Genomic DNA, 22,489 nt, shown 5'->3' with positions numbered 1-22,489 from the left:
CCATGCAGTCTCACAGCCCACTGCCGAGCATTGTGTCGCTTTTAGTCTGGGATTCCCCAATGAAGTAAAATGTGAGTTGACATGGAGTCTAATAGGGACCATGTTGAATGACATCCCTGGATGTCGACAGGGGCAGCATCTTGCCTTGATGGTCATATTTCTGACGTTTCTGCAAGAAGCTTGCTCGTTGTGGAGCCTTCTAGGCAGCAGGCATCAACCAAGCCCAAGCGTCTGGACTGCGCCAGTGATGCCATTTTACAACCTATATTGGTGGGATATGTTCACCACCGCTCTCCTTGTCCGGGTCTAAACCAGGCTTCTTGATTCACTCCACATCGGGATCACTCGTGGACGAATGTACTTGTGACTAAAGCTGTGCTTTGTCCGGCCAGCAGCACTATGTCTTCGAAATTATTGACGTGAAACGGATAACCCGGAGTTATGCCGGAATCACATGCAGGACTGGGCAGATGTTTGTTTCAATCTCTCTCATCTCTGCTGGACCGCACCTCGCTCTGATTATCCCCCGCAAACTTCATCAGCTGCAGTTTTAATATCACCCCTATCCCCCATTACCTATGTTTGTATTGTTTGTAAACGGCAAGTGGACGTGGCGCAGAAGACCCAGACTGAGTGGGTACAAACGTCATTTTTTAAGGGTTCGTACAATGGGCCCTGGCCCTAAAAATACATCGATGTTCAGTACAATACAGCCACCTACATAGAGCCAATGACACATCGGCTTCATGGGCACATTGCAGGTCCACCGGTGTTGGTGAACGAGATAATACCAGTAACGGTATATTTGGGTCATGCATGAAAGGATATTAAACTACAACCCATTATTGTTCGAGCTGCGCTAGTTTCAGTTTATTGTAACTCTTTCTGACTTTATTTTCTCACCTGAAAACCACGGATCGTGCTGGGGAACTCAAGGACCAATGATGTACGGTGCAGAATCGATCAAAAATAGGCAGCAATGATATCCCAGACGAGAAGATACCCTATAGATAGTATAGAGTGTAAGGGTCATTATAGAAGGGCGTCCATACTGGCAGTGTGGCAGTGTGTGTGGCTGGGGCAATCTTCTGAATCTTTTTCACATGGTACGGTGGCAAATTCGCTAACCAAAGACAGTAAGGTGGGACTCACCCACCCATGGAATTGACATCATTGAGTGGGTCATCTGGGGTCAGTTAGAGTGTGGCGCAGGTTGTATCGGCCATTAAGGGAAGAGCTTCTCTCCTGGATCGCCGTACAATAGTACCACCCACTGATCGTCAACTGTCTTAATAACTCGCTCAAATCCTGTTGCCTTTCTGTCAAATATTTTCCCTTCGACCTTGCGGTCACTATAGCCACCTTTTCGACACAAGAATCATACACCTTATACAATATGGGAGTCGGCGGGGTGATACTTCGGTTTTTCAACCTCGGACTGCGTGTTTTGCAGTTCCTTGATGCTGCCGTCATACTTGGCATTTTCTCCTACTTCCTGGCCGTCTTAGCCAGGAATGACCAACACATTGCAACATGGATCAAGGCCGTTGAAGGCTTAGCAGGCGCAGCAACCGCCTACAGCCTGCTAGGCATCGTTTTCACCTGCTGTTTGGGTGGTGTCGCCTTCTTTGCATTCCTAGGCGTTGCTCTCGATGTGTGCTTTGTGGGTGCAATGGTCGCTATAGCCATCCTTACCCGCGATGGTGTTGGCCAATGCACTGGAACATTGGACACACCCATGGGCAAAGGCAACGCCGAAGATGAGACTGCCTCCAAGGGGTTGAAATTCAGCATGGCATGCAAGTTGGAAAAGGTCGTCTTCGCAGTGGCGATTATCGGAATGTGAGCCAACCTTAGATTGCTGATACGCTCTGTAATATTCTGATGATCATGCTAACTTATCGACCAGCTTCTTCTTCTTAATCTCCATTATCTTCCAAGTCCTTCTTGCCCGCCACCACAAGCGCGAGAAGCGTTTCGGTCCCTCCCCTACCAACGGCTATACCAGTGGTAGCCGCAAGGCATTCTGGCGCCGTAACAAGAACAACCCCGAGACCAACGTCGGTGGTGCTGATGCCTTGCCCGGTCATCCCACCCCCCATGACCTAGAAATGAATGGCGAGACCAAGACAGAGAAGGGCTGGTTCGGCTCTTGGGGCAAAAACAAGAACACCGCCAATGCGCCAGTTCCTACCACGGCTTCTGGTGCCTACGGCTACGGTAACTCGGCGTATACTGGCAACATCTAGGTTGCTGGTGTAAGGTACATGCTACTCAGAGTATCTTTATCTGAGTGGACTGGTGCTCATGCACTGGTCAATGATTCTATGACCCTTTTTGTGTTATTTGAGAGCCAAGATACCACTGCTATGTTTGTGATTAGATTGGATTGTACAATATGATGGAGGATATCTGGCAAGGATACTTGGGTCTTTCGAGATTAGCCGGTTAGCCGGTCACGTTTAATAATAATCAACACACTTCCATATTTATTCGTTTTTCACATCCAGCAACCCAATCAGGGGTCGATTTTGAGTTTCGTGTTCCTGGGCGAAATGCGACAATAACATTCAGTCTCACTTTCCGCATGCGTCGATATATGGCCACATACCGGATTCGATGATGTGGGGAACAATAGGCTATCCTTTATATTGGGCAATGGTGACGCTCTTTGCCATGGACCAAACTCATTGGAGACGGTTACGCTGATATTAGGCCCGAGTAAGCTACGCCCGCACGGCAGCGCCTATTTTCCCTGCAATACGGGTTGTCTCGTTTAGAACTACGACACGATGGATATGATATGGGCCATCTGGGCAGTAAGAATATCTTCTGAAGACTCTAGAAGCACAACTTAGAATGACAGCCAAAAGCAAAAGCACTCATCTTCGCATTTGAGATCATTGTGAATAGAGACAAACCAGAGGGGCGGGCAATAACTTCTTCTGTATTCTATATGATGTATATGAAAGGAAGTTTATATGAAAGGCAATGGACAGAATGATACATAATGCTGCATATAAAATCGGAGAAATTGGCTAAGAAAACATTGAAGCAACACAAAATGGGCTGACACCGAACAGTTCTAGCAGTCTCCATCATCAGCAGGCATGTTATTGGGATCCTCGGAGCCTAGGGAACATATTGCAAGCGCAGCAAGGAGGAGATAAAGCAGACCTGTTGTGATTAGCAAGATGGCAAGGAAAAGGGACTACTTACTTACTCCAAGTCAAATTCATGTAGTCGTAACCAAAGAGTTCCTTCAGCGAACCACCCATAATCGGACCAATTGTCATCCCGATAGAAGCTGCAACCTCCATCATGGCAAACGCCGGGGATAGCCCTCCCTCAGGCCCAAATATACCTGGGGTCTGTTCTTGGTGTGCCTTGACAGCAGCTGCGACGAACAATTAGAAAGATACACAGAATGTGTTAACTTCATTAACAGGAATCAACACCCACCGGTCAACTCAATAGGTCCTAAGCCTGCGATAAAAGGACGCAATGTGCCCATAGCCACGATACATGTTATATACAGTGTCCCGCCCTTGTTCTGAGGACTTGCCCAAGTGATTCGCTCATTTCCAGCGATACCCAATAGTACTAGCACTACCGCCTGAAGAACTAACGAAATTGCGGCAGGATATCGTGTTCCAACACGGTCTCGAATCCAGCCTGCGAGGGGACCGACTAGGAGACTGGGCAAGATCAAGCAGGAGAACAGGAATCCAATCTTACTAGGACCCCATCCGAAGGTTTCCTGTACATATATTGGAATAGTCGCGTTGAAACATGTTCCCACTGCTATACTCAATATCTGAATGAGCAGAACGGTCAATACGCGCACATCACATAACATGATACGCCAGAAGCCGGCTGCCTCAGTGGTTAGGTCTTCAGGATGGTCATGCGAGATCAGTAGACCCATAGTCTCTGTTGCATCTGCTGTCTCTGTCGTCTTTGTAATTGTAGAATTTATATCAGCAGAGACACCCTTCGACGGAGTCTCAATCATCAAAAGGCGCGCGATCAGATCAATGACCAAAATGAGGAGTGGTGTCATCCAGGTTATCCCATATCCCGCCACTTCCAGTAATAACCCGGATGCAGCAGGGCCGCCGATGACTCCCAGATTGACGAAGGACATTGCAATCCCCATTATCGTACCGAGCCTCGCCTGATCCGCAGTATCTGCGATGGTTGCATAGCCGATGATCCAAACTGCAGATGCGGCAACTGCCTGGAACACGCGGCGTAATAAAAGGATCGGAACCGAATGGGTGCTGGCGATCATGAGGGTGCCTATTATACATGTGATAAGAGAAAGCAATAATGGTGTCTTGCGGTTTGGAGTTTTATCGGCGAAATGGCCGATAATGGGCCCGGCGATGACAGAGATAGCACCATGAAGACCGAGTACTGTAGAGGTTATCTTCTGGGTTTCGGAGCGATCGATGTGCAAGCGAGTCCGTAGCATGTAGTCTAAAATAGGGACTATGAATGCATACAGGAAGGTTTCTAACAACATGTAGGGTCAGCGATAATTTAATATGCAGATTGCAGACAGACATACCACCAAACAAGGCAAGAGTGACAGTAGAAATGATAAACCATCTGGAAGAGCGCCATTTGTAGCCAAAGGGCTTCTGTTGAAGGCCCATAGTGATGTGCATTATCTGGGAGAAGATCGAAGCTGCCCGGGACCTCGGGGTTATGGCTGTCTAGAGTCACGAGAAATCAAATCAACTTCAAGTCATCATGCCCGGAGAATGAGCCCTTGCAGGTTTCAATTTGGACTAAGGATGTACGGAGTAGATCGGTTTCTATATTTGCTTTTTGTGGTAGAGACATTATTGAAAGACATACGGCGCGAGGAACATGATTGGCTCCGGTTGAGCACGAAAAAGATTAGTTCCCTGAAATAATAATATCACAGCTCACTCCGAACTAGTACTTCGGAGGCGTTCTGTGGGGCTGAGCCGAAGGGTCATACCTGGTGTATTTCAGCTGAAGAAACAGCATGAACTGCACTACATGAACCACATGAGCTGGATTGATGACTACTTCTGGCATGTACGGAGTACTACCTACCAATCTAAGCTTTATTTTTAGGATGTGTTTGATGAGCATAATTGTACATAGCCAAGTGGATTGTAAGGTAGTATGCATATCCTCGTGATCTTACCTTTTGAGGGTGTCCTGATAATGAGAAATAGTCAATCCTTGGAATTATCTGCAAACTCCGTAGTTTCTGGTAGATCATCGCTTGGATGGGATACTATCACTGTAAATGTCCTGATAGGAGCAAGTCGGTGATTGCAAAGGTCTCGAGGTGAAGTGAATAAACCATTACTTTTAAGGAGCATCAAATCCTAATGCCAGTGGCTTTCCAGTGAGCCGAGTCCGTATAAGTGAGCAACAGAGTCCTCATCGGTGGCCAGTTCCATAAACAGCTTTGATTTTGTACTAGATATTATCAGTTAAAGCTAAACTGTCCTCTGTGCTATCTCCGAGCCCAGTGCTTCTCTCATTCTTCCGTTAGGAAGAATCGAAGCCAATGAAATTGGGGTATCATTGCGCGGCAGTGATTGTCTCAGAAGAGAGAGAGAGAGAGTACGAAATTTGAGTTGGACATTCGAGCCAAAACCTAGCGCTTGATAGTTCCATATTCTAATGATCAAGTGCACATACTGTAGGAGAAAATTATCATTCGCCGCGGACTGCGAAAAGAAATAGTTTATAGCATAATCAAGGTCCAAAACGTAGATTAACACACCGATTCATTACATAGTGTGCATGACAATATCGTCAGCATGGGGACATCAACAGGCTCAGCGCTTAACAGGCCATTAGAAAAACAATACAGAGCGCCCAAAAGCTGGACTGAAAGAAAAATCAACAGTCATAGTCCAAAGACCAGACTGTGGCAAACGAAGCCCGTTCGACTGATGCAGTGTACGGACTGCTGTAACTAAAAATCCACTAGGGTGTATCCAAAAAGTATCGCCAAAAGAAATGAAAAGTAGAAAAACAGACTCCTTTACTGGCGAGCAGTAATAACGCCCGAGCGACAGATAGTACCGGCAGCAACAGAGCCCATGAAGATGGGTTTGCCATTACTGCACATGGCAAAGGAGAGTCCGTCGGGGGCACAGATAATGTCCCCAGAGTGGCAAGACCATTCGACCACGTACTTGCTAAATTGGTTCTTGGCTGAACCTTCGGTGGAGGCCTCACGAACATGATCGTCGGCAGCGGCCGTTTCGAAGGCCTGGGAGACCTGAGAGGCGGCTTTAGCGGCAGTGGTGGTGCTAGTGGTATTGGGCTTCTTCTCAGACTTGGCAGCGCTGGTAAGGGTGGTCGCGGGCTTCTTCTCCGACTTAGTGGTGGTTTCGGTGGTCGCGGGCTTCGTCTCGGACTTGGAGTCGGTGTCGAGGAATGGAGCATGGTCGGAGCACTTGTAGCCAGGACCTTCGGCCTTACCAATAAGCTTGGGGCCGGGCTTGGGGAAGTGAACGGCCTGACCCTCAATGGTCACACACTTGCCAGCCTGGTTCACGTTGGCAACGAAGAGCTCAGGGAGGCTACTAAAGCTGCTCTTTGCATTTTTGGTTTGGTTATCGGCATGGTTGTTGGGCCCCTTCTCGGTGGGCTTCTCGTTGAGCTTGTGCATTGGGCCCTTGTTGGCCTCTTGATCCATAGAGTCGACAGCAGCACTGCGCTTGTTGGAGCCACCAATGGTGATCATAGCACAATTCATGTACATCTCGCGGTTGCCGACCTTGTTAAACCAGGTCCAGGCGAAGAGAGCATCGCCACTTGGTGCGTCTGAGGGGACCTCAAATTGGTACTTCTTAGCGATAGGGCAGTCACCCTCGATTGACTCAATGACCTTAAAGGTCTTACCCTTGTCGTAGGTCAAGGAGAGCTGACATGAGCCACCGTCATGCACGGCACTGCCTTCTAATGTCATTTCTTGTGAGGAGCCTGGTTGCCACGTAGCGACAGCTTCAAATTTATCATTGGCGTATCCTTTGCATGGGTAGTCGCTACCGGAGCTGGAGAGCGGGTTGGTGTAAGAGTAGTCCTTTTCCCCCTTGCTATCCTTGTTAAGGGGACTGCGAATGGGGTACGGCTTGCTAAGCTGCATATGAGCCGAGGCGACAGTGGCCAACAGGCCGGAGAGGATCAATGTGCCCTTCATTGTGATTGTACTTTGCTTGTTAGTCTCAAAACTGCTGATGGCAACATCGAATGGCAAGGGGAAGGAACGAAGCAATCGCCACCATTTTACTTACGATGTCTTGGGAGAACTTTGGATGTATAGAACTTTGATCAAAGTTCAAGTACCTGAGTCAACAAGGTCAAGTTCAAGGGTATCAGGGCTTGAGAAGTGGAAATACACTTAGGGTTGTCGACAATAAGTAGTATAAATACATTTCAGTAGTCAACAACATTCCACATAACTCTACAGAGGAATGGCCAATGCTAACATGTTGTCGCCTTTGCCCATGTACCGAGGGTTTGGCGATGACCCTCGCAACGGAAAGAATGTCAACAAGGCGTAGCCCTCACCTCCATCAACCTCGAGATGATACCGAGGATACCACGCCGTCATGTATGGTCATCATTGCATGAACCCTAGAGGACAAATCATTGACAATTCAACAGAATCAATAGGTATGTATTACACCTTGAATTACAAAATTCACGCAGATTCTATACCGACCTTGTTGGAACCCTGAGATACCTGGATCATCAACAAAGCAATTGTTTAGTGGCGACTAGCTACTCGAGGGGGCAGTTGAATTGTAGACCTCATGGGCGATGAAGGATTTAATGTGAAAAGAGGGCATCATGCATGACTTCCTTCATTCCAACTTGTATTAATATCCGGGGGCTAAGTTCTATTCGAGAATCTCGACATAATCTCATAGAGACCAAAGAAAGGACGCGTCCCAGTTATTTATCAATGCTGTCCGGCAACCAGGTTCCGGGATCAACATTAAGCCCAGGGCAAGCCCTAAGGGGCGATCGAAACCCCTGTCTTCCTCCCCCTAGATAGATATCCAGGGCACCAATCATGATTTCCTAAGCCGGGAGCTTTGTTTACGTCTACGCCGATCTATCAAGATTTCTTTTCACTGTGTATGTTCATGCGGGCAAACGCTCGTTGCTGTGGTATCTATTCTGTGAACTTTGAAGTACATACGATGAATTGCTCTACGCTTTGAATAACTCCGAATATCAATGGATCCAATGATCCAATAGAACTAACTCACAGAGAAGAATATCCTTTCATGTCCTATTTATTGAAAGCTTTATATACCTAGGCTCAAATAATATAGGTTCACAACCAAAACATTCGACTACTATTATTCCAAGCAGCCTCAACAACTTCTTCCATAGCAATGCCCTTCAAACCCGCCACAACTAATGCCACATGCTCCATATAACAACTTTCATTGCGTGTCTTGACCATTTGACCACGTATAAACTTGTTATGCTTCCGACTCGCCGGCAGAGGTCTCGCAGTTTCCAGGTAAGCTGCGATTTTGGGATCATTAGACAAGACCTCGCACCACGGTGCATCAGTCTCTAGTTGCAGCTTGTCTAATGGAATATGTCTAACCATTTCCAACTGCTCATCCGTCCGGAACGAGATACCGTTGACACTAATTTCAAGACCCAGTTCCACGAGCTGAAGCATCTCCCCCTTCGTCCCCGCAAAAGAATGCACCAGTCCACCACGCGGCAGTCTTGGCAAAAAAGGTTTAATGATGGAAATAAAGTCCTCGGCTGATTCACGAACATGCAAGAAGAGCGGTAATTGAAATTGCACAGCAAGCTCCAATTGCTCGCGGAATGCGCGTTGCTGCGTTCCCTTATCGGCCCGATTCAGGTACTCGTAATCCAAGCCAATTTCACCAAACGCAGCGAGGGGCGAGGGATTTTCGGCTAAGAGTTTTTCACCCAGTTCACGGAGCTCGTTGAGATATTGTGATTCTGGCTTTTCATAGATCTCGGCCGCATGGTACGGGTGCACACCCAAGGTCATCTTGCACATGGCAGGGAACTCCCGCACTGCCTGCAAGTTCTGCTTTGCGCCTTCCAGAGTGATTGTGGTGAGCATGGTCTTTTCACATCCATGGTCTTGGGCTCTTTTCAGGACTTCTGCAAAATCTGGTTCGTGATATTGCTTTCCTCGATAGATCCCTTGGAATTGGTCTGCGGTGTATGTGACGGCAACCTGTCTCCAGTGTTAGTCAAATCTACGAGAACAATAATAAGTTTGCTCACATCAAAGAATTTCATTGTGATTATTCGTATTTGGGGTAATGGTAAGAAAAGGAAAAGTCTTCCGATGTTCTTGGCGGGTTCCAAACAAATAGGGCGGAGATATATCGACACAAGACTTGAGGCTCGCCAACGAAATGCTGATAGCGGGCCCTATACAACTGTTGAGATATATATTTGATTGAAATACCAATGATCAGTTCTTCAACTGATAGAACGGCATGGAAATGTACCGATGTCGGGTTCCTGCGGCTAAAGTGGGGCTTCTTCTTGCGCTGCTGAAGCCCCAAGGAAGATGCGAGATATATTCTTTAAAAGTGTCTGACTATCAATTGAGGTAAATTGATTTGAGCTAGTTGTTAGTAGCCTTGATTTCCCCGATTTCCCCCGACGCTGTTCCTGCCAGGACTCCAGTTCCAATGATTCCGCCATCACTGGCCTCCCGCAAGAAGACACTCTTTCCGCCTGCTTGAGGACCAGCTCGCAGTAGCAGTCGATCAATATATCTCTGTACAGTGTCTTTATAGTGAGGATAGTGTTGAATCACTCCACCTGAGTAGGCGACGGCGAGCTCCTCGGGCCCGCTATTCCAGCCTGGCGTCGATGATGAGGAGTTCGTTTGTTCAGAAACTCCAGCTTCCGTGACTTTTTCTCCACTGTTGCACTCAGGTGCCGTGCTACCCAATTGGAGTTCATTGGTGCAGCCCAAGAGACCAACAACTGCAGATGCCACCAAAGACGCCGCTCGATCCTGCACAGCCGAGGCAATGGCCCGAATAGCACGGACATATTCAGGTGACCAGACCCAATCACTCCCAAGAGGTGGCGACAGTGTTTTGGACAACTCGCTTGCTAAGCGCTCGTCCGACAGAGAAGAGGCAACAACCAGGGAGAGGTAATCTGTTGAAAGGGAATACTCTTGAACCAATTTCAGCGGCAGCTTGGAGTGTTCTATTCCCAAAACTTCATGGAACCAATCATAACAGACGATGCGGATGAGCTCGCCAGTATATCCACCGCCGACCATATATTCCATCGGCTGAAAACCAGGTCTTTTGCAATTTTTATCCAGCTCAAGATCCCATTTTGTCCGAATACCAAGCTCATCAAATGAAGCAGCCGCCGTGGACAGAGTCCATTCAGTGGAGATGAGCGTTTCCTGTGCGTCGGGGTGTTTTTCAAGAATGATTTTAGTTTTGGATTCATGCAAGTTGGCAAGTTTCATGGGAACAGTCGTGTTACACCCCGCGCCCACGATCAGACCCATGACAACACGAGTGTTGGGCAAAGAAGGAATGGAATACGCCAATGAAGCAAGAGTCGCTGTCGTATCATTGATCATGGCAGCAATTTTCAGTTTAGGAAGTGAGAACAGCCTGCGGCGTTTGGCAGGCATGTTCGTTTCATCGCCATGAGTTGAATATGTGTGGCGTTCATATCCATTCAGCAAGGCTTGGCGGAGATTGAGGTCTGAATTTAGAGAGAAGCCTTTCCCTGTTGGCATCAAGATAGCTTCATCGAGAGAATCTTGTCTACACTATATTAGTCGAAGAAACATCCAGCAGAGTCTGGGCGGAGGGACTATACTTGATAGGTAGACAGAAGGAAATGCCCGTCGTTATTTGGTCAATTCGCTTCTCACTTGGATTGGCCAGTCTGTCTGCCACCACCTCGGCGATACAGTCCCCAATCCATGTGAAGAGGTCAACACTATGATCTTTTCGCAAATGATCTTCAATAGGCCATGCCTTCTCTAATGTGCGCCGAACACGTGCATGTCCCTCGACATGTTGATCTCCTAAGAGGTCGATGAAGGCCACACGAAGGTAAGACAGACCAAAATAGACGCCAAGATAGCGTCCTGTTTCATGGCCCGTTGGAAGACGGGTAAGAGCCGATGGAATAAAGTGTTCTGTAGACTCCGCGGCTAACTTTTTATAAGACAATGATAGCCGGCAAGACAAATCATACAAGGTCTCAAGTTCAACCCGGAGGGGTTGAAGGAACTCCTTTATATCAGTCTTGATTGGGGATAGCTGCGGAGGTTTAGCCATTTCCACTCGAAACGGCTTCAGTGACGTGGCTTTTTCCCAAGATGGAAAGGATTTGAAGACTTGGAGACCATCGGGGAAACACGCGATAGCTTCGGAGAATAGCACGTGACCGGCTTTGAAGTATATCCTCGTCTATTCTTTGTGTTTGTTTCCTCTTGAAGCATTAATGGATGTTCCTTGGCTTTTGCTTCTTGTTTTATGATCTAATGAACGTCCACGGGTGTGTATGCGAGGGCTTTGTGGCAAGTCAATCAGTGGCTTTCACATAACTAGTCAACATTTAGGTCGGATATGCATGCGAACCATTTACCTTTGGCAGTTGCAGGGCTTCATGGTATCCATAGATATGCTACTATGTCAATCTTAGTGTCCCCTAATAGCTTTCCGTATCATCATTTTACGGGCTCTCTAGTTATATGTGTTAGCTCCGAACGCTGTCGAAGCGTCTCTACTAACTTGGGGTTCTGAATAGATGTGAAGGTAGCTTTGATAGACTATAAATAGAAGGAATAAGACTGCAACAGGATAGAAAACATAAGTCCCCTTTATTAAGGGGGTTTCTACCTACAAACGCCATACATATATGATATAGGACAGGATGTGCTTACATTCACCAGTTGTCTGTCCCCCGCATTACATGTCTCATCCACCCCCACAATCTTACAATCTTCTCCCAAAGTCTCACATTCGACCTTTCAACACCAGAAATGAGTACTAGAAGTCCAAGCTTGACCTGGTCTTGGTCGCCAACACTAGATGAAGCTACCGAAGGCCAATCTACGCCCGAAGCTACATCAGAGACCGATGAAACTCCACCGTTGCATGCAGTAAACGTCGCACCAAGATGGAACGAGTCGAAAACCACAATATGGAAAGTGACTGCCACATTCTGGTGTGCATTTGTGATGGGATCGAATGATGCTGCATATGGAGCGATTATTCCCTATGTTTGTGCCACCGGCTTACCCGACCTACGTCTAGGATCACTGACTAAATTATTTGAACTTTCCAGTTGGAGATTTACTATCAAAAAAGCTATACAGTCGTTTCTCTGGTATTCCTTTCGCCTTTTGTGGGATATACCGTATCCGCTATCTTGAGCAATCTAGTTCACCAGACTTTCGGCAGACGAGGAATCACGATAATTGCTCCGATTTGCCATGCGACTGCATTTGCAGTCATCTCTGTCCATCCACCCTTCCCAATTTTGGTGATTATGTATATGCTGGTTGGCTTGGGGAGCGGATTTCACAATGCGGCATGGAACGTATGGATTGGGAACATGGCAAACTCACATGAAGTGCTCGGTTTCTTCCATGGATTCTATGGCATCGGGGCCACAATAAGCCCCCTCGTTGCTACAAGTCTGATTATCAAAGCTGGGTGGGAATGGTACTCTTATTACTACCTGATGGTATCTCACTCCTTGCTATCTCACTCTGAAACCCGTGTAGACAGACAAACTGACAATCAAATATAGACCGGAGCTGCTGCTATTGCGCTAATTTATTCCGCCGGCGCTTTCTGGGATGAAACTGGGAGCAAATATCGACAAGAGAACCCCAGCTTCCCAGGCAGAGGAGGGGCATTATCCCAAACACGTCTTGCCCTCACATATAAGGTCACCTGGATATGCGCAGTCTTCCTTTTCCTCTATGGAGGAATTGAGGTAGCAATCGGTGGGTGGATTGTTGTCTTTATGACCAACGTCCGACACGGCGACCCATTTGAATCCGGAATGGCAGAGACGGGCTTCTGGCTCGGAATCACAGTTGGTCGATTTGTGCTAGGGTTTGTATCCCCACGGATTGGGGAAAAGTTGTCCATCGCTATATATCTCTTGCTTGCAATTGCTCTTGAGCTTATATTCTGGCTCGTGCCTGAGTTTATTGTGTCCGCCGTTGCAGTTGCATTTGTTGGATTCTTCATGGGGACTATCTTCCCAGGAGTTGTGATTGTGGCGACGCGATTGCTACCGAAGAATCTTCACGTTGCTGCTATTGGATTTGCAGCTGCCTTTTCTATGGGTGGTGGTGCTGTTTTTCCGTTCATGATTGGCGCTATTGCTCAGGCTAAGGGGGTAACTGTGCTGCAGCCGATCTTGCTCGCCATGCTGGCCGTGTCATTGGGAATTTGGGCAACGATATTCCGACTCCCTCAGCAAGAGGTGTCACATCATGTTTAAACGGTGCAGATTGACAAGCTATATCTTTCAATAGATCATATTCATGGATTTTAAGGGATCATAAAGTGTATAAATAGCGATATCTCGCCGTTATATCTCATTGCTATTATTTCTACGATGATTATATCCAGGTCGATCATATTCAAGTCAGTTACAACCACACATTGGTCAAACAGCCTGCTCCTGTATACCATGGAACAGTTCAAGCATGCCACGAGCAGCGTGCTCTCCGAGGATATCGAGTGTGCCCATTGCCATCAATTCGAGGACACTGATTTCGAACCCGAATGTCGCCTTCCACCACTGTTTTATTTCAATTGCCACGAGAGAGTCCATTCCTAGCTCAGACAAGGAGCAAGATGTTACCAGGTCTTCTTCCGGCTTTAGTAAGAAGTCAAAGATCTTCTTTCCAATCGCCATTGCGAGCATTTGAGCAGAGTCAGGGTGGCTGAGTAGTGCGGCATCACCCTTGGCCCGTGTGATAAAAATCTCCAGACCACTGCCTGAGGAAGACTCCTCGATAGTACTGGCTGCTGCAGTGTTGTGATATACCGACATTCGGATGTCTTTCTTCCAGATCAAACGCTCTCCTGGATCGTCCATGGGCATATTGGAGTGAGCTCCCAGGATGAAATGGCTTGCTTCTGGTCTTGAACTACTCGGCATGGGTTTTATCGCTGCCTCTATTGCTCTCAGAAGCTGACCCTCTGGTATTACTCGACCTAGGCTGGCACGAACTCTGAGCTTTTTCAAAACTTGCTCATTATCGGCAGCATAACCGACTCCATCGACGATACCGATATCGATGGCGCAAGCCGGTAGTCCCAATCCCAACCGGTATTGAGAAAAGGCATCTAGGAAAGTGTTGGCACCGGCATAATTGGTCTGCCCAGGAACTCCAAAGACGCCAGCCATCGAACTGAAAAGAACGAAAAAGTCAAGTTCTGCGTTGGCAGATACCGAAGCATTATGAAGATTCAATGTCCCCTTGACCTTCGGATCAACAACCGTATTCCACTCTTCTAGTGTCATGCGTGAAAGACTCCGATCACAGAGAACCATGCACATTTGCAAAATACCCCGAAGTTGGCCTTGAGCCAACGTGATAGCATTCTGCACATCCTGGAGACTAGTAACGCTACCCTGAACGAAGTCGACTCGACATCCCATGCTGCCAAGCTCTTGGGCGAAATCCCGGTGGATTTCATGCAAACCCGCAGATCGGGAAAGATATATGAGATGGCGAGCTCCATGCTGAGCCATCCACGTAGATATCGCCCGGCCCAGACCTCCAAGGCCACCTGCCAGCAGGTATGCACCAGAGCTGTTGAGTTGGAAGGGCTTTTTTTGTTGTTGGATATTGTGTACTACTCTGGCCTGGCCCGAAGTATCACGCAGAGAAACGACAATCTTTCCTAAATGAATGCCTTGCTGCATGTAGCGGAAGGCGTCGTGTATGTCATCGGAACTGAAGACTTTGATGGGTCTGATAGGAGATATGTGGCGCTTTTCGAGTAGGGCCACGGTTTTGATCAGCAACCTCCATGATATGTCAGTGATCGAATGTCATGAACTGAGATCCCTTTGGTAATTGGTGATACATACTTCTTTGAAAGGGTCGGCCTCTGGGGCCAAATTTGATTTATGTCGACACAGCAATAGCTCCGGTTGTCGAGGAAAGGAGTCATATCAAGTTTTCCTGAACCAATCAAGTCTCGCTTGCCAATCTCTATCATCTTTCCAAACGATGCAATGCATTTCCAGGTAGCATGTAGTAGCTCACCAGACAAAGAGTTCAATGCCAAATCCACACCCTGTCCATCTGTCTCCCGCATGATATCCTCGACGAATGAGGTATTACGGGAGTTGAAAATCCTACTCCGACAAAGGCCAAACGTACTGATAAGGTACCTGACCTTCTCTTCGCTACTGACGGTTGCATAAATTTCGGCACCAACCATTTGAGCGAGCTGGATGGTCGCAATACCGATTCCACCGCAGGCACTGTGGATTAGAATGGACTACAAAATACGTCAAAGTGAGACCCAAAAAGCCAGAATGTTGGGGTCACAGACCTGTCCCTTTTTCAGGTTTCCAATGTCGAAGATGGAGTATATCGCCGTACTGAACACGGAAGGCATGCTCGCTGCATCATTGAAGCTCAAGCTATCCGGTATCTTCACGCATAGGTTCTCGGGCACAACTAATTGCGCTCCAAATAAGCCGCTCCCGACGGCCATAACACGATCACCGGCTTTCAGACTTTGAACATCGATACCGACGCGACGGACTATACCGGCCCCTTCGTGCCCAAATCCATTGTCGTTGGCCTCAACAATGCCCATGGCACCCAAGATATCCTGTGAATTTGTATCAATGTGTGATATTCTGTCCACCTGTTGCGTCAAGACCTACCTTGAAATTTAAACCGGTTGCGTAATTGTCAATTTCTACCTCATCTCCCTGCAGAGACTTTATACCCTGATGAGCCCAGTGTAGCGCAGCCAAGCGGCCGGGCTTACTAGTTCGAAGAGTTGTGCTGCCATCCGAACCCAACGTTTGTTGTTCATCTTGGATGGAAAAAGGATAGTACCGGCCAACTTGGACAGTATTGTCCACAATAGCGTATTCAAATTCAGGCTTGAGGGTCTCATCCTCTTGGCGGACCCCAAAGCGCTCATATATGTCCACGAGCTTTTCTAGTGAGCTGTCAAGATTGTCGACCTCGCAAGTAGCAAAGTCGACAAGCGATTCATTTCGAATTGCCCTTGCTATGCCGTGGATCTGACCAAATCTTGGATCTTGACATCTAACTCCTGATAGATGAGTCACCCAGAAAATGCCACACTCCTGTGCGGTCTCCACCAATTTTTTCAAAGATTCAAAGCGGTGATTGTCCATGTTTCCAAGGAATGGAGCTTCTTCATCAAGCAAGGCAATCACATCTTGTCCATCAGGTAAGGGCTCTTCTCCAAACTGACAATGATGAACGGAGTATCCCCTGTTCTCCAGCACCTGAAGCAAAGAGCCGGCAGATTTTGATTCAGAGAGGGTCAATAGCGTGACGCATTTCTTAGGTGTGATGTCAATTTCGGGTCTAGCCACGATCGCGGTGTTTACTTGATGTGGGTGATCCGAATCTGGAATTGCGGCATCGGGAGTACGAAATCCAGCATCCTTGAGTTCTTTTGTCCAGCGTTCAATGCCTACGTACGGACTGTCCGGCCGGCCGTCGGCATTGCCATACCACCAACCTGCCAGAGTTCCAAATATATAGTCGATCCATTTGAATGTGGGTGTCAATTCATTAAGCAAGAGCCATCCGTTGGGAGAAAGAAGTTTGCGAACATTGCTGAGACTGTCGTTCAAAGACGCAGTGGCATGGATGACATTGGTCGCCAGAATAAGGTCATATTTGCGACCGTCAAAACCCTGAGCGAAGGGATCTTTACTGATGTCGAGAGTGGCGTATTCGATGTTTGGGTAATTGGCAAAGCGATCCTTTGCAGCAACAAAGAATCCAGAGGAAATATCCGTGAAGGCGTACTTCGTGTATAGGGTCCTGTTCCCAGGTGTCAACAGCTCCAGGAGCTTCGCTGTAGATCCGCCGGTTCCAGCGCCTACTTCAAGGATGTGCAAGTTAGGCTTGCTGTGACTCAAATTTCTGATGAATTCGGAAATATCGCACTGATCTATAGCGTGGTAGACTTTGGCCAATATGCCATCGGCTAGAAGGAGATCTAGAGCCTCGGCCTCCCCGGTGAAAATCTGCTGGATGTTATTGAACACAATCTCAATACCAAGAGCGAGAGGCGCGCCGTTGGTTTGCAATATCTGGTGGATGAGTTCTTTCACTCGCTGCTGAATGACAGCATTGTCAAGATCATGGAGCCTCTGCAGATCTACAGAAAGCAGGTAGTGATCAATCCATGAGCGATACTTGTGCATGTGACTGATTGAAGTATTCAGCTCCGCAATGACACGCTGTGTGTAAACCATACATAGATGGGATAGCTCCGTCAAACCGGGCATATATTCACTGCGGTCAGTGGTTGGCTTGAAAAGAGTGTTGATATCTAGGAAATTGATATGGGGAGCCCATTCTACACGAGCAGTCGCGCTTTCCGCTTTTTCATGGTCTTGATAATCCAGAACAGACATCTTCACTCCATAGCTGCGTAAAGCAACCTTTCCATCTTTGGTAATACACTGGCCGCTACCAACGACAGAGCCGTTCGGGGTGTAGGATGCCGAAGCTTGGACTTGGAAATTCTCATAACAGCGGTAGATGGACATTTCCTGAATGTGCGTGGGAACCATTGTGCGGGCAGTGTGTTCGGCATATCCCTTGGAAGCAGCCACTATAAGCAGCTGCAGCGAGGCATCGATGGCTGTAGGATGTAGATGATAGTCCTCCCCATCGGTCTCTTTTGCAACAAGTTCGGACGTGGCATTCTGCGTAACAGTACCCGACCGAACATGATCAAGACGTTGAAATGATGGCCCGAAGTTGAGACCAGACATTGCCATGATCTTGTAACAGCGATGCGTGCTGACCTTGCGCACAAGAGGGTCTTTTTTGCTTACAGCTTTAGGATGTTTGCTATGCGATCTAGCCTCACCCGAGCAGTGCTTGGTCCAATTGGTTCCGTTGTACGAACTGATAGTAAATTCCGACCACTCACTATCGAGGGAATCTGTCAACCGAAGGGGATGTAGTGTTGTCGTGATCTCAACTGGCGGGCCCTCATGCAGAATCAGGGCAGTGCTAATAATAACGTTGCGCAGTTTGAACCCTTCACTGGTTTCAGTGAGCTGTCTGACAGCCTCGCCAATCATCGCAGCGTAGCCAGCGAAAGGGAAGACGATATCATCGCCGACTTTGTGGTCACGAATCCACGGGGCATTTTCCAAGTGAAAGAGATTTCGGAAAATGACATGAGAGTCAGGACTTTCTGCTACCCGCACACCCAAAAGATCGTGATATTTGTGCTTACGATGTCTCCACTCCTTGCTCAACCGAGACTCATACCAGAATCTTTTTGAGTGATCCCATGGGTACCTTGGAAGATCTGGGAGAGTAGAGCCCACGCTAATGACCTTACTTAATTTTGGACCAGCATTGAGAACATGCAGATGCCCAATCGCAGTCAGGAAGGACTCTGTACTGTCTTTCTTGCGAATCAAGGTAGGAACATAAGGAGAAGAAGTGGAAAGATGACTCTGGATCTGTCGCAATGGGCCCGCAAGAGCAGAGTGTGGCCCAATCTCAAGCAGCACCATGTTCTTCGCAATATGGTGCTTGAATATAGATAAAACAGCTGAATGGAAGAGCACCGGGGACTGCAGGTTCATCTGCCAGTATTTGGGGCCAAAGTCCTGGGCTTCGGTGAGTTGTTTGTTCTCGACACTGCTGAAGAACAACTTATTTGGAGCCTTAGCGCACACTTGATGTTCAATCAAGGCATGGTACTCGTCGCCTATCTCAGCCATATGATGAGAGTGGTACGCCTTGTCGACTTTCAACTGCCTGGCTAGGACATCGGGGTGCGCCGTCTTGATCACGGCAACTGCATTTTCAATAGCATGTGTATCACCAGCCAAGGTCACACTGTCAGGCGAGTTCTCACAAGCAACGATTATACCACCCTGTAGATATTCCTGGACTTCGTCGGCGCCCATGCCGATAGCTGCCATGGCTCCAGGTCTGGTTTGTAGCTTGGTGACACGACCGCGATAAAACGCAATCGTAATGGCTTCGTTGGCCGTAATGGCACCGGCGGCGTATGCAGCAGCCACCTCGCCACTGGAGTGGCCCACAACAGCCGCAGGATGAATTCCAATAGAAGCGAAAGTGTCGACCAGAGCCACTTGAATGGCCGTGCAGAGAGGCTGCGAAAACTCGGATGAACCTAGGCTGCTAGTATCCGGACCTTTCAAGAGCTCTTTTTCAATACTCCATGGTGGAGCGTGTGTGAGGGTCTGTAAATGTGAATCAAGATTTTGAATACTTCTCTTGAACGTGGGATAGACGGGGTTGTGGATCATCGAGCCACCCATTTGGGGCCACTGAGCGCCCTGGCCAGTGAAAACCATGACGATGTTTGGTGCATCGCCAATTTTTGAGGGCCCCGAAGTCTTGAGTGGACCTAAAAGGCTATACACAGAGAATGCCCGATGAGACAGATGTTCCCTTTTGTTCCCCAAGGTGAACGCCAGATCCGCAACCCTCGCTGGGTTCTTATGTACATAGGCTGTGTACTTGGAAATCATCTGTTTTAGTGACTCCACATTTTTTGCGGAATATACAAGTAGCTGTGGCCGAATGGTACGCTGGGTGGCAATGGGTGAGATACCAAAGCTCTGCGCTGAATCCAGAATTACATGAGCGTTGGTACCTCCAATTCCAAAGGAGTTCACACTAATTCGCTCGCTCCGAAATTCAGGCCATTGCATCACTTCTGTGGGAATAGAGAGTCCATATTCATCCCACTGAATGTTGGGGTTAGGCTCATCAAACTTGATGTTTGGGGGAATTATACGATTTTCCAGGGCCAGTACCGATTTGATCAGGGATGTAATCCCTGAGGCTCCTTCAGAGTGACCAAGATTAGGCTTGACAGACCCAATGAGGACCCCACCAGAAGGACCAAAGACCCGACCCACTGCCTGGGTTTCGATTCGATCTCCAACTTGAGTGCCAGTACCATGACACTCGACAAACGCGGTCTGGGAGTAATCTGCAATGCCTGCAACCTCATACGCACGCCGGATCATGGTCTCCTGCGAAATATCATTAGGAACATAGGTGCCAATTCCGGCACCCCTTCCGTCACTGTTAGATGACGTTGACCGGATGACCGCTCGAATTGGATTTCCATCTCGGACGGCATCAGCCAGAGGCTTGATGAAGATGGCAGATATTGCTTCTGCTCGCGCATACCCGTCGGCATCGGCAGAGAAGCTCTTGCAAGATCCCTCGGGTGAAAGCACACCTTGTTCCGTCATGGAGGTTGTCATGCCTGGTGCCATTATCAAGTTAGCACCTCCAACAATGGCGCCCTCGCAATCACCCCTCGAGATTGCCAAACATGCTTCGTGCAATGCAACAAGGCCTGATGAGCACGCAGTACGTACGACCATGCTTTGTTTTGTTTCCACTTAGCAATTTGCATCATATTTGAAGAGAATAACATGGATCAACTAACCTTGGCCCCGTCAGGTCCATCTCGTATGAGACTCGGTTGGGTAGCATGTAGTCTCCGTATCCGCTGATTCGATACAGACCATACTGCTGGGCTTCTTTGGCATATATCTCAAGCCAATCTTCACCAAAGCTACCCAAATAGCAGCCGATTGGTCGTCCTTTCCAATTTGTTTCCCCAGCGTCTTCCATGCACTCTCTGGTAACTTCAAGCATCTGCCGTTGATGCGGGTCCATTCGCTCTGCTTCCAGCTTGCCCATCGTGAAGAAAGATGTATCTATTGAAGCAATATCAATGCTTTCATCCAGAAAGTATCCATATTCGGTCTTGATGCTGCCAGGCCTTTGCGTCTCGGAGTAATATGCGGAGGCATTATATCTGGACTTTGGTACCTGGCCACGGGCATCTCCTTTGGCAACTAAGAAGTCCCACAGCTGTTGGGGGGTGTGCAGACCTCCGGGGAGGCGTACAGACATCCCACAGATGGCGATGGGGGGTGGGGGAGCCACATTCGGTTCGATTACCTCGGGAGTCATTGTAGAAACTGTTGCTGTCCTGTGATATGGATAATACTGCAATGGAAAAAAAAAAGGCTCTTTGGGTTTGGGGAATGGACAGGGTCGCGAACAACGAGCCTTTAAAGGTGCTCACACGGGTTCCAAGTCCGAAATAACTCGTCCCTCCCTTGTTTTGGCATCTTACCTTTTGTGGCTGCAATTATGAGTCTAACTTACTGCGTTAATCTATCATGAAGATCTCTTGAATGCGTTGTCCGTGCCTCAGTGGCTATCCAGCATATCTACCAACGTAAGTTATATAGAAGAGCTCACGGTGTCACACTTGATTAAATTCCATTGGATCTCATTAAATTTCTAGCTCCGGAGTTGGCACGCTGCAGAGCGAGTGCATAGATCTTCACTATTCGGAGTATTTCATATACACCCTAAACTACCTAAATCTTAGCCCAAGCTTATGTCACTACACAAATGGGTTAGTTTCTCACCTTTTGGCCTTGCCAATGAACACTTGATGCCTGCTGTGCCTTTAATTCAAACCGTCCGTTGTCTCAAACACACTGGATCCTCGAGTTCCTAGCCTCCTACCTCGATTGGCCGATTACTTGCATCTGATGTATACTCTCTGGTATTTTTGTTCAAGAATTGAGGATTCGCATCAGATTTTGAATCCTTGAGGGAGCGATTGACCTCATGGGGGGTAAGTTAGTACCAGCCAAAGGTTAATAGTCTCAGGTAGTTGATCGACGTGAGTTTTGAATGTAGACGTGTACATCGCTGAAGGTCAAGTGGGTCAACAGCTCCTAGTACCCAAGAACGTCGTACACGTGTGGTACCTTCGACGCTCTAGATACCTAGGTATGTTCAAATAGGACAGACTCGTCAATGCACGTGTCTGTACAATGTCAATGTTGCACAAGCATAACCCCAGTAAACTATGTGCGATGGTCGACTTGGGGTTTCACCAGGTGGTTACGGGGACACAGCATTTGGACTTAGTAACACAGACCTGCGCTAATGCCCATGGTCATCTTTCCTGGCCTTGATTTACTATAGTGTTATTGTAATTTTCTAGTGATAGTTAAAAAAATACTTCAGAAATATCAAGCCAATTTACATAGGGGAAAGGTGATGGACGATAGCGCTCCGCAAAGCCCACAAGGCCCACAACCCAGCCCTAACCGGCAAATGGGCTGAGCTTCGGGCCCATGCTTCGGGCCCATCGGTGGGCTA

General features: G+C 47.9%; 7 protein-coding genes across 7 annotated transcripts; 2 read left to right on the top strand and 5 right to left on the bottom strand.

Annotated features, from left to right (window-relative positions):
* Positions 1 to 1,396: 1,396 nt before the first annotated feature.
* On the top strand, positions 1,397 to 2,249 carry N7500_001302 (uncharacterized protein; the record flags this gene model as incomplete). Its single annotated transcript, XM_056672448.1, has 2 exons — positions 1,397 to 1,842; positions 1,910 to 2,249. 2 exons carry the CDS (start codon positions 1,397 to 1,399, stop codon positions 2,247 to 2,249), a joined length of 786 nt encoding a protein of 261 aa, XP_056538021.1.
* An 836-nt stretch (positions 2,250 to 3,085) lies between these two features.
* N7500_001301 (Major facilitator superfamily domain general substrate transporter) lies at positions 3,086 to 4,661 on the bottom strand (the record flags this gene model as incomplete). The annotated part of the gene is made up of 4 exons (XM_056672447.1): positions 3,086 to 3,177; positions 3,224 to 3,397; positions 3,463 to 4,518; positions 4,574 to 4,661. The coding sequence occupies 4 exons, from the start codon at positions 4,659 to 4,661 to the stop codon at positions 3,086 to 3,088; spliced, it is 1,410 nt and encodes a 469-aa protein (XP_056538020.1).
* Positions 4,662 to 6,040: 1,379 nt separating this feature from the next.
* Positions 6,041 to 7,204, bottom strand: N7500_001300 (putative extracellular protein; the record flags this gene model as incomplete). The annotated part of the gene is made up of 1 exon (XM_056672446.1): positions 6,041 to 7,204. The coding sequence occupies one exon, from the start codon at positions 7,202 to 7,204 to the stop codon at positions 6,041 to 6,043; it is 1,164 nt and encodes a 387-aa protein (XP_056538019.1).
* A 1,146-nt stretch (positions 7,205 to 8,350) lies between these two features.
* Positions 8,351 to 9,315, bottom strand: N7500_001299 (TatD family hydrolase; the record flags this gene model as incomplete). The annotated part of the gene is made up of 2 exons (XM_056672445.1): positions 8,351 to 9,250; positions 9,301 to 9,315. 2 exons carry the CDS (start codon positions 9,313 to 9,315, stop codon positions 8,351 to 8,353), a joined length of 915 nt encoding a protein of 304 aa, XP_056538018.1.
* Positions 9,316 to 9,649: 334 nt separating this feature from the next.
* On the bottom strand, positions 9,650 to 11,351 carry N7500_001298 (hexokinase family protein; the record flags this gene model as incomplete). The annotated part of the gene is made up of 2 exons (XM_056672444.1): positions 9,650 to 10,829; positions 10,885 to 11,351. The coding sequence occupies 2 exons, from the start codon at positions 11,349 to 11,351 to the stop codon at positions 9,650 to 9,652; spliced, it is 1,647 nt and encodes a 548-aa protein (XP_056538017.1).
* A 707-nt stretch (positions 11,352 to 12,058) lies between these two features.
* On the top strand, positions 12,059 to 13,536 carry N7500_001297 (MFS transporter; the record flags this gene model as incomplete). The annotated part of the gene is made up of 3 exons (XM_056672443.1): positions 12,059 to 12,298; positions 12,364 to 12,765; positions 12,832 to 13,536. The coding sequence occupies 3 exons, from the start codon at positions 12,059 to 12,061 to the stop codon at positions 13,534 to 13,536; spliced, it is 1,347 nt and encodes a 448-aa protein (XP_056538016.1).
* Positions 13,537 to 13,704: 168 nt separating this feature from the next.
* Positions 13,705 to 21,277, bottom strand: N7500_001296 (reducing polyketide synthase sphB; the record flags this gene model as incomplete). Its single annotated transcript, XM_056672442.1, has 5 exons — positions 13,705 to 15,076; positions 15,142 to 15,557; positions 15,612 to 15,896; positions 15,952 to 20,680; positions 20,745 to 21,277. 5 exons carry the CDS (start codon positions 21,275 to 21,277, stop codon positions 13,705 to 13,707), a joined length of 7,335 nt encoding a protein of 2,444 aa, XP_056538015.1.
* Between the last annotated feature and the right edge of the window lie 1,212 nt (positions 21,278 to 22,489).

This window comes from Penicillium coprophilum, assembly GCF_028826855.1.
Source record: "Penicillium coprophilum strain IBT 35676 chromosome Unknown utg000001l_segment0_segment0, whole genome shotgun sequence".
In the NCBI taxonomy this organism is placed as follows: Eukaryota; Fungi; Ascomycota; class Eurotiomycetes; order Eurotiales; family Aspergillaceae; genus Penicillium; species Penicillium coprophilum.
This window is presented reverse-complemented; position numbering and strand designations above follow the sequence as displayed.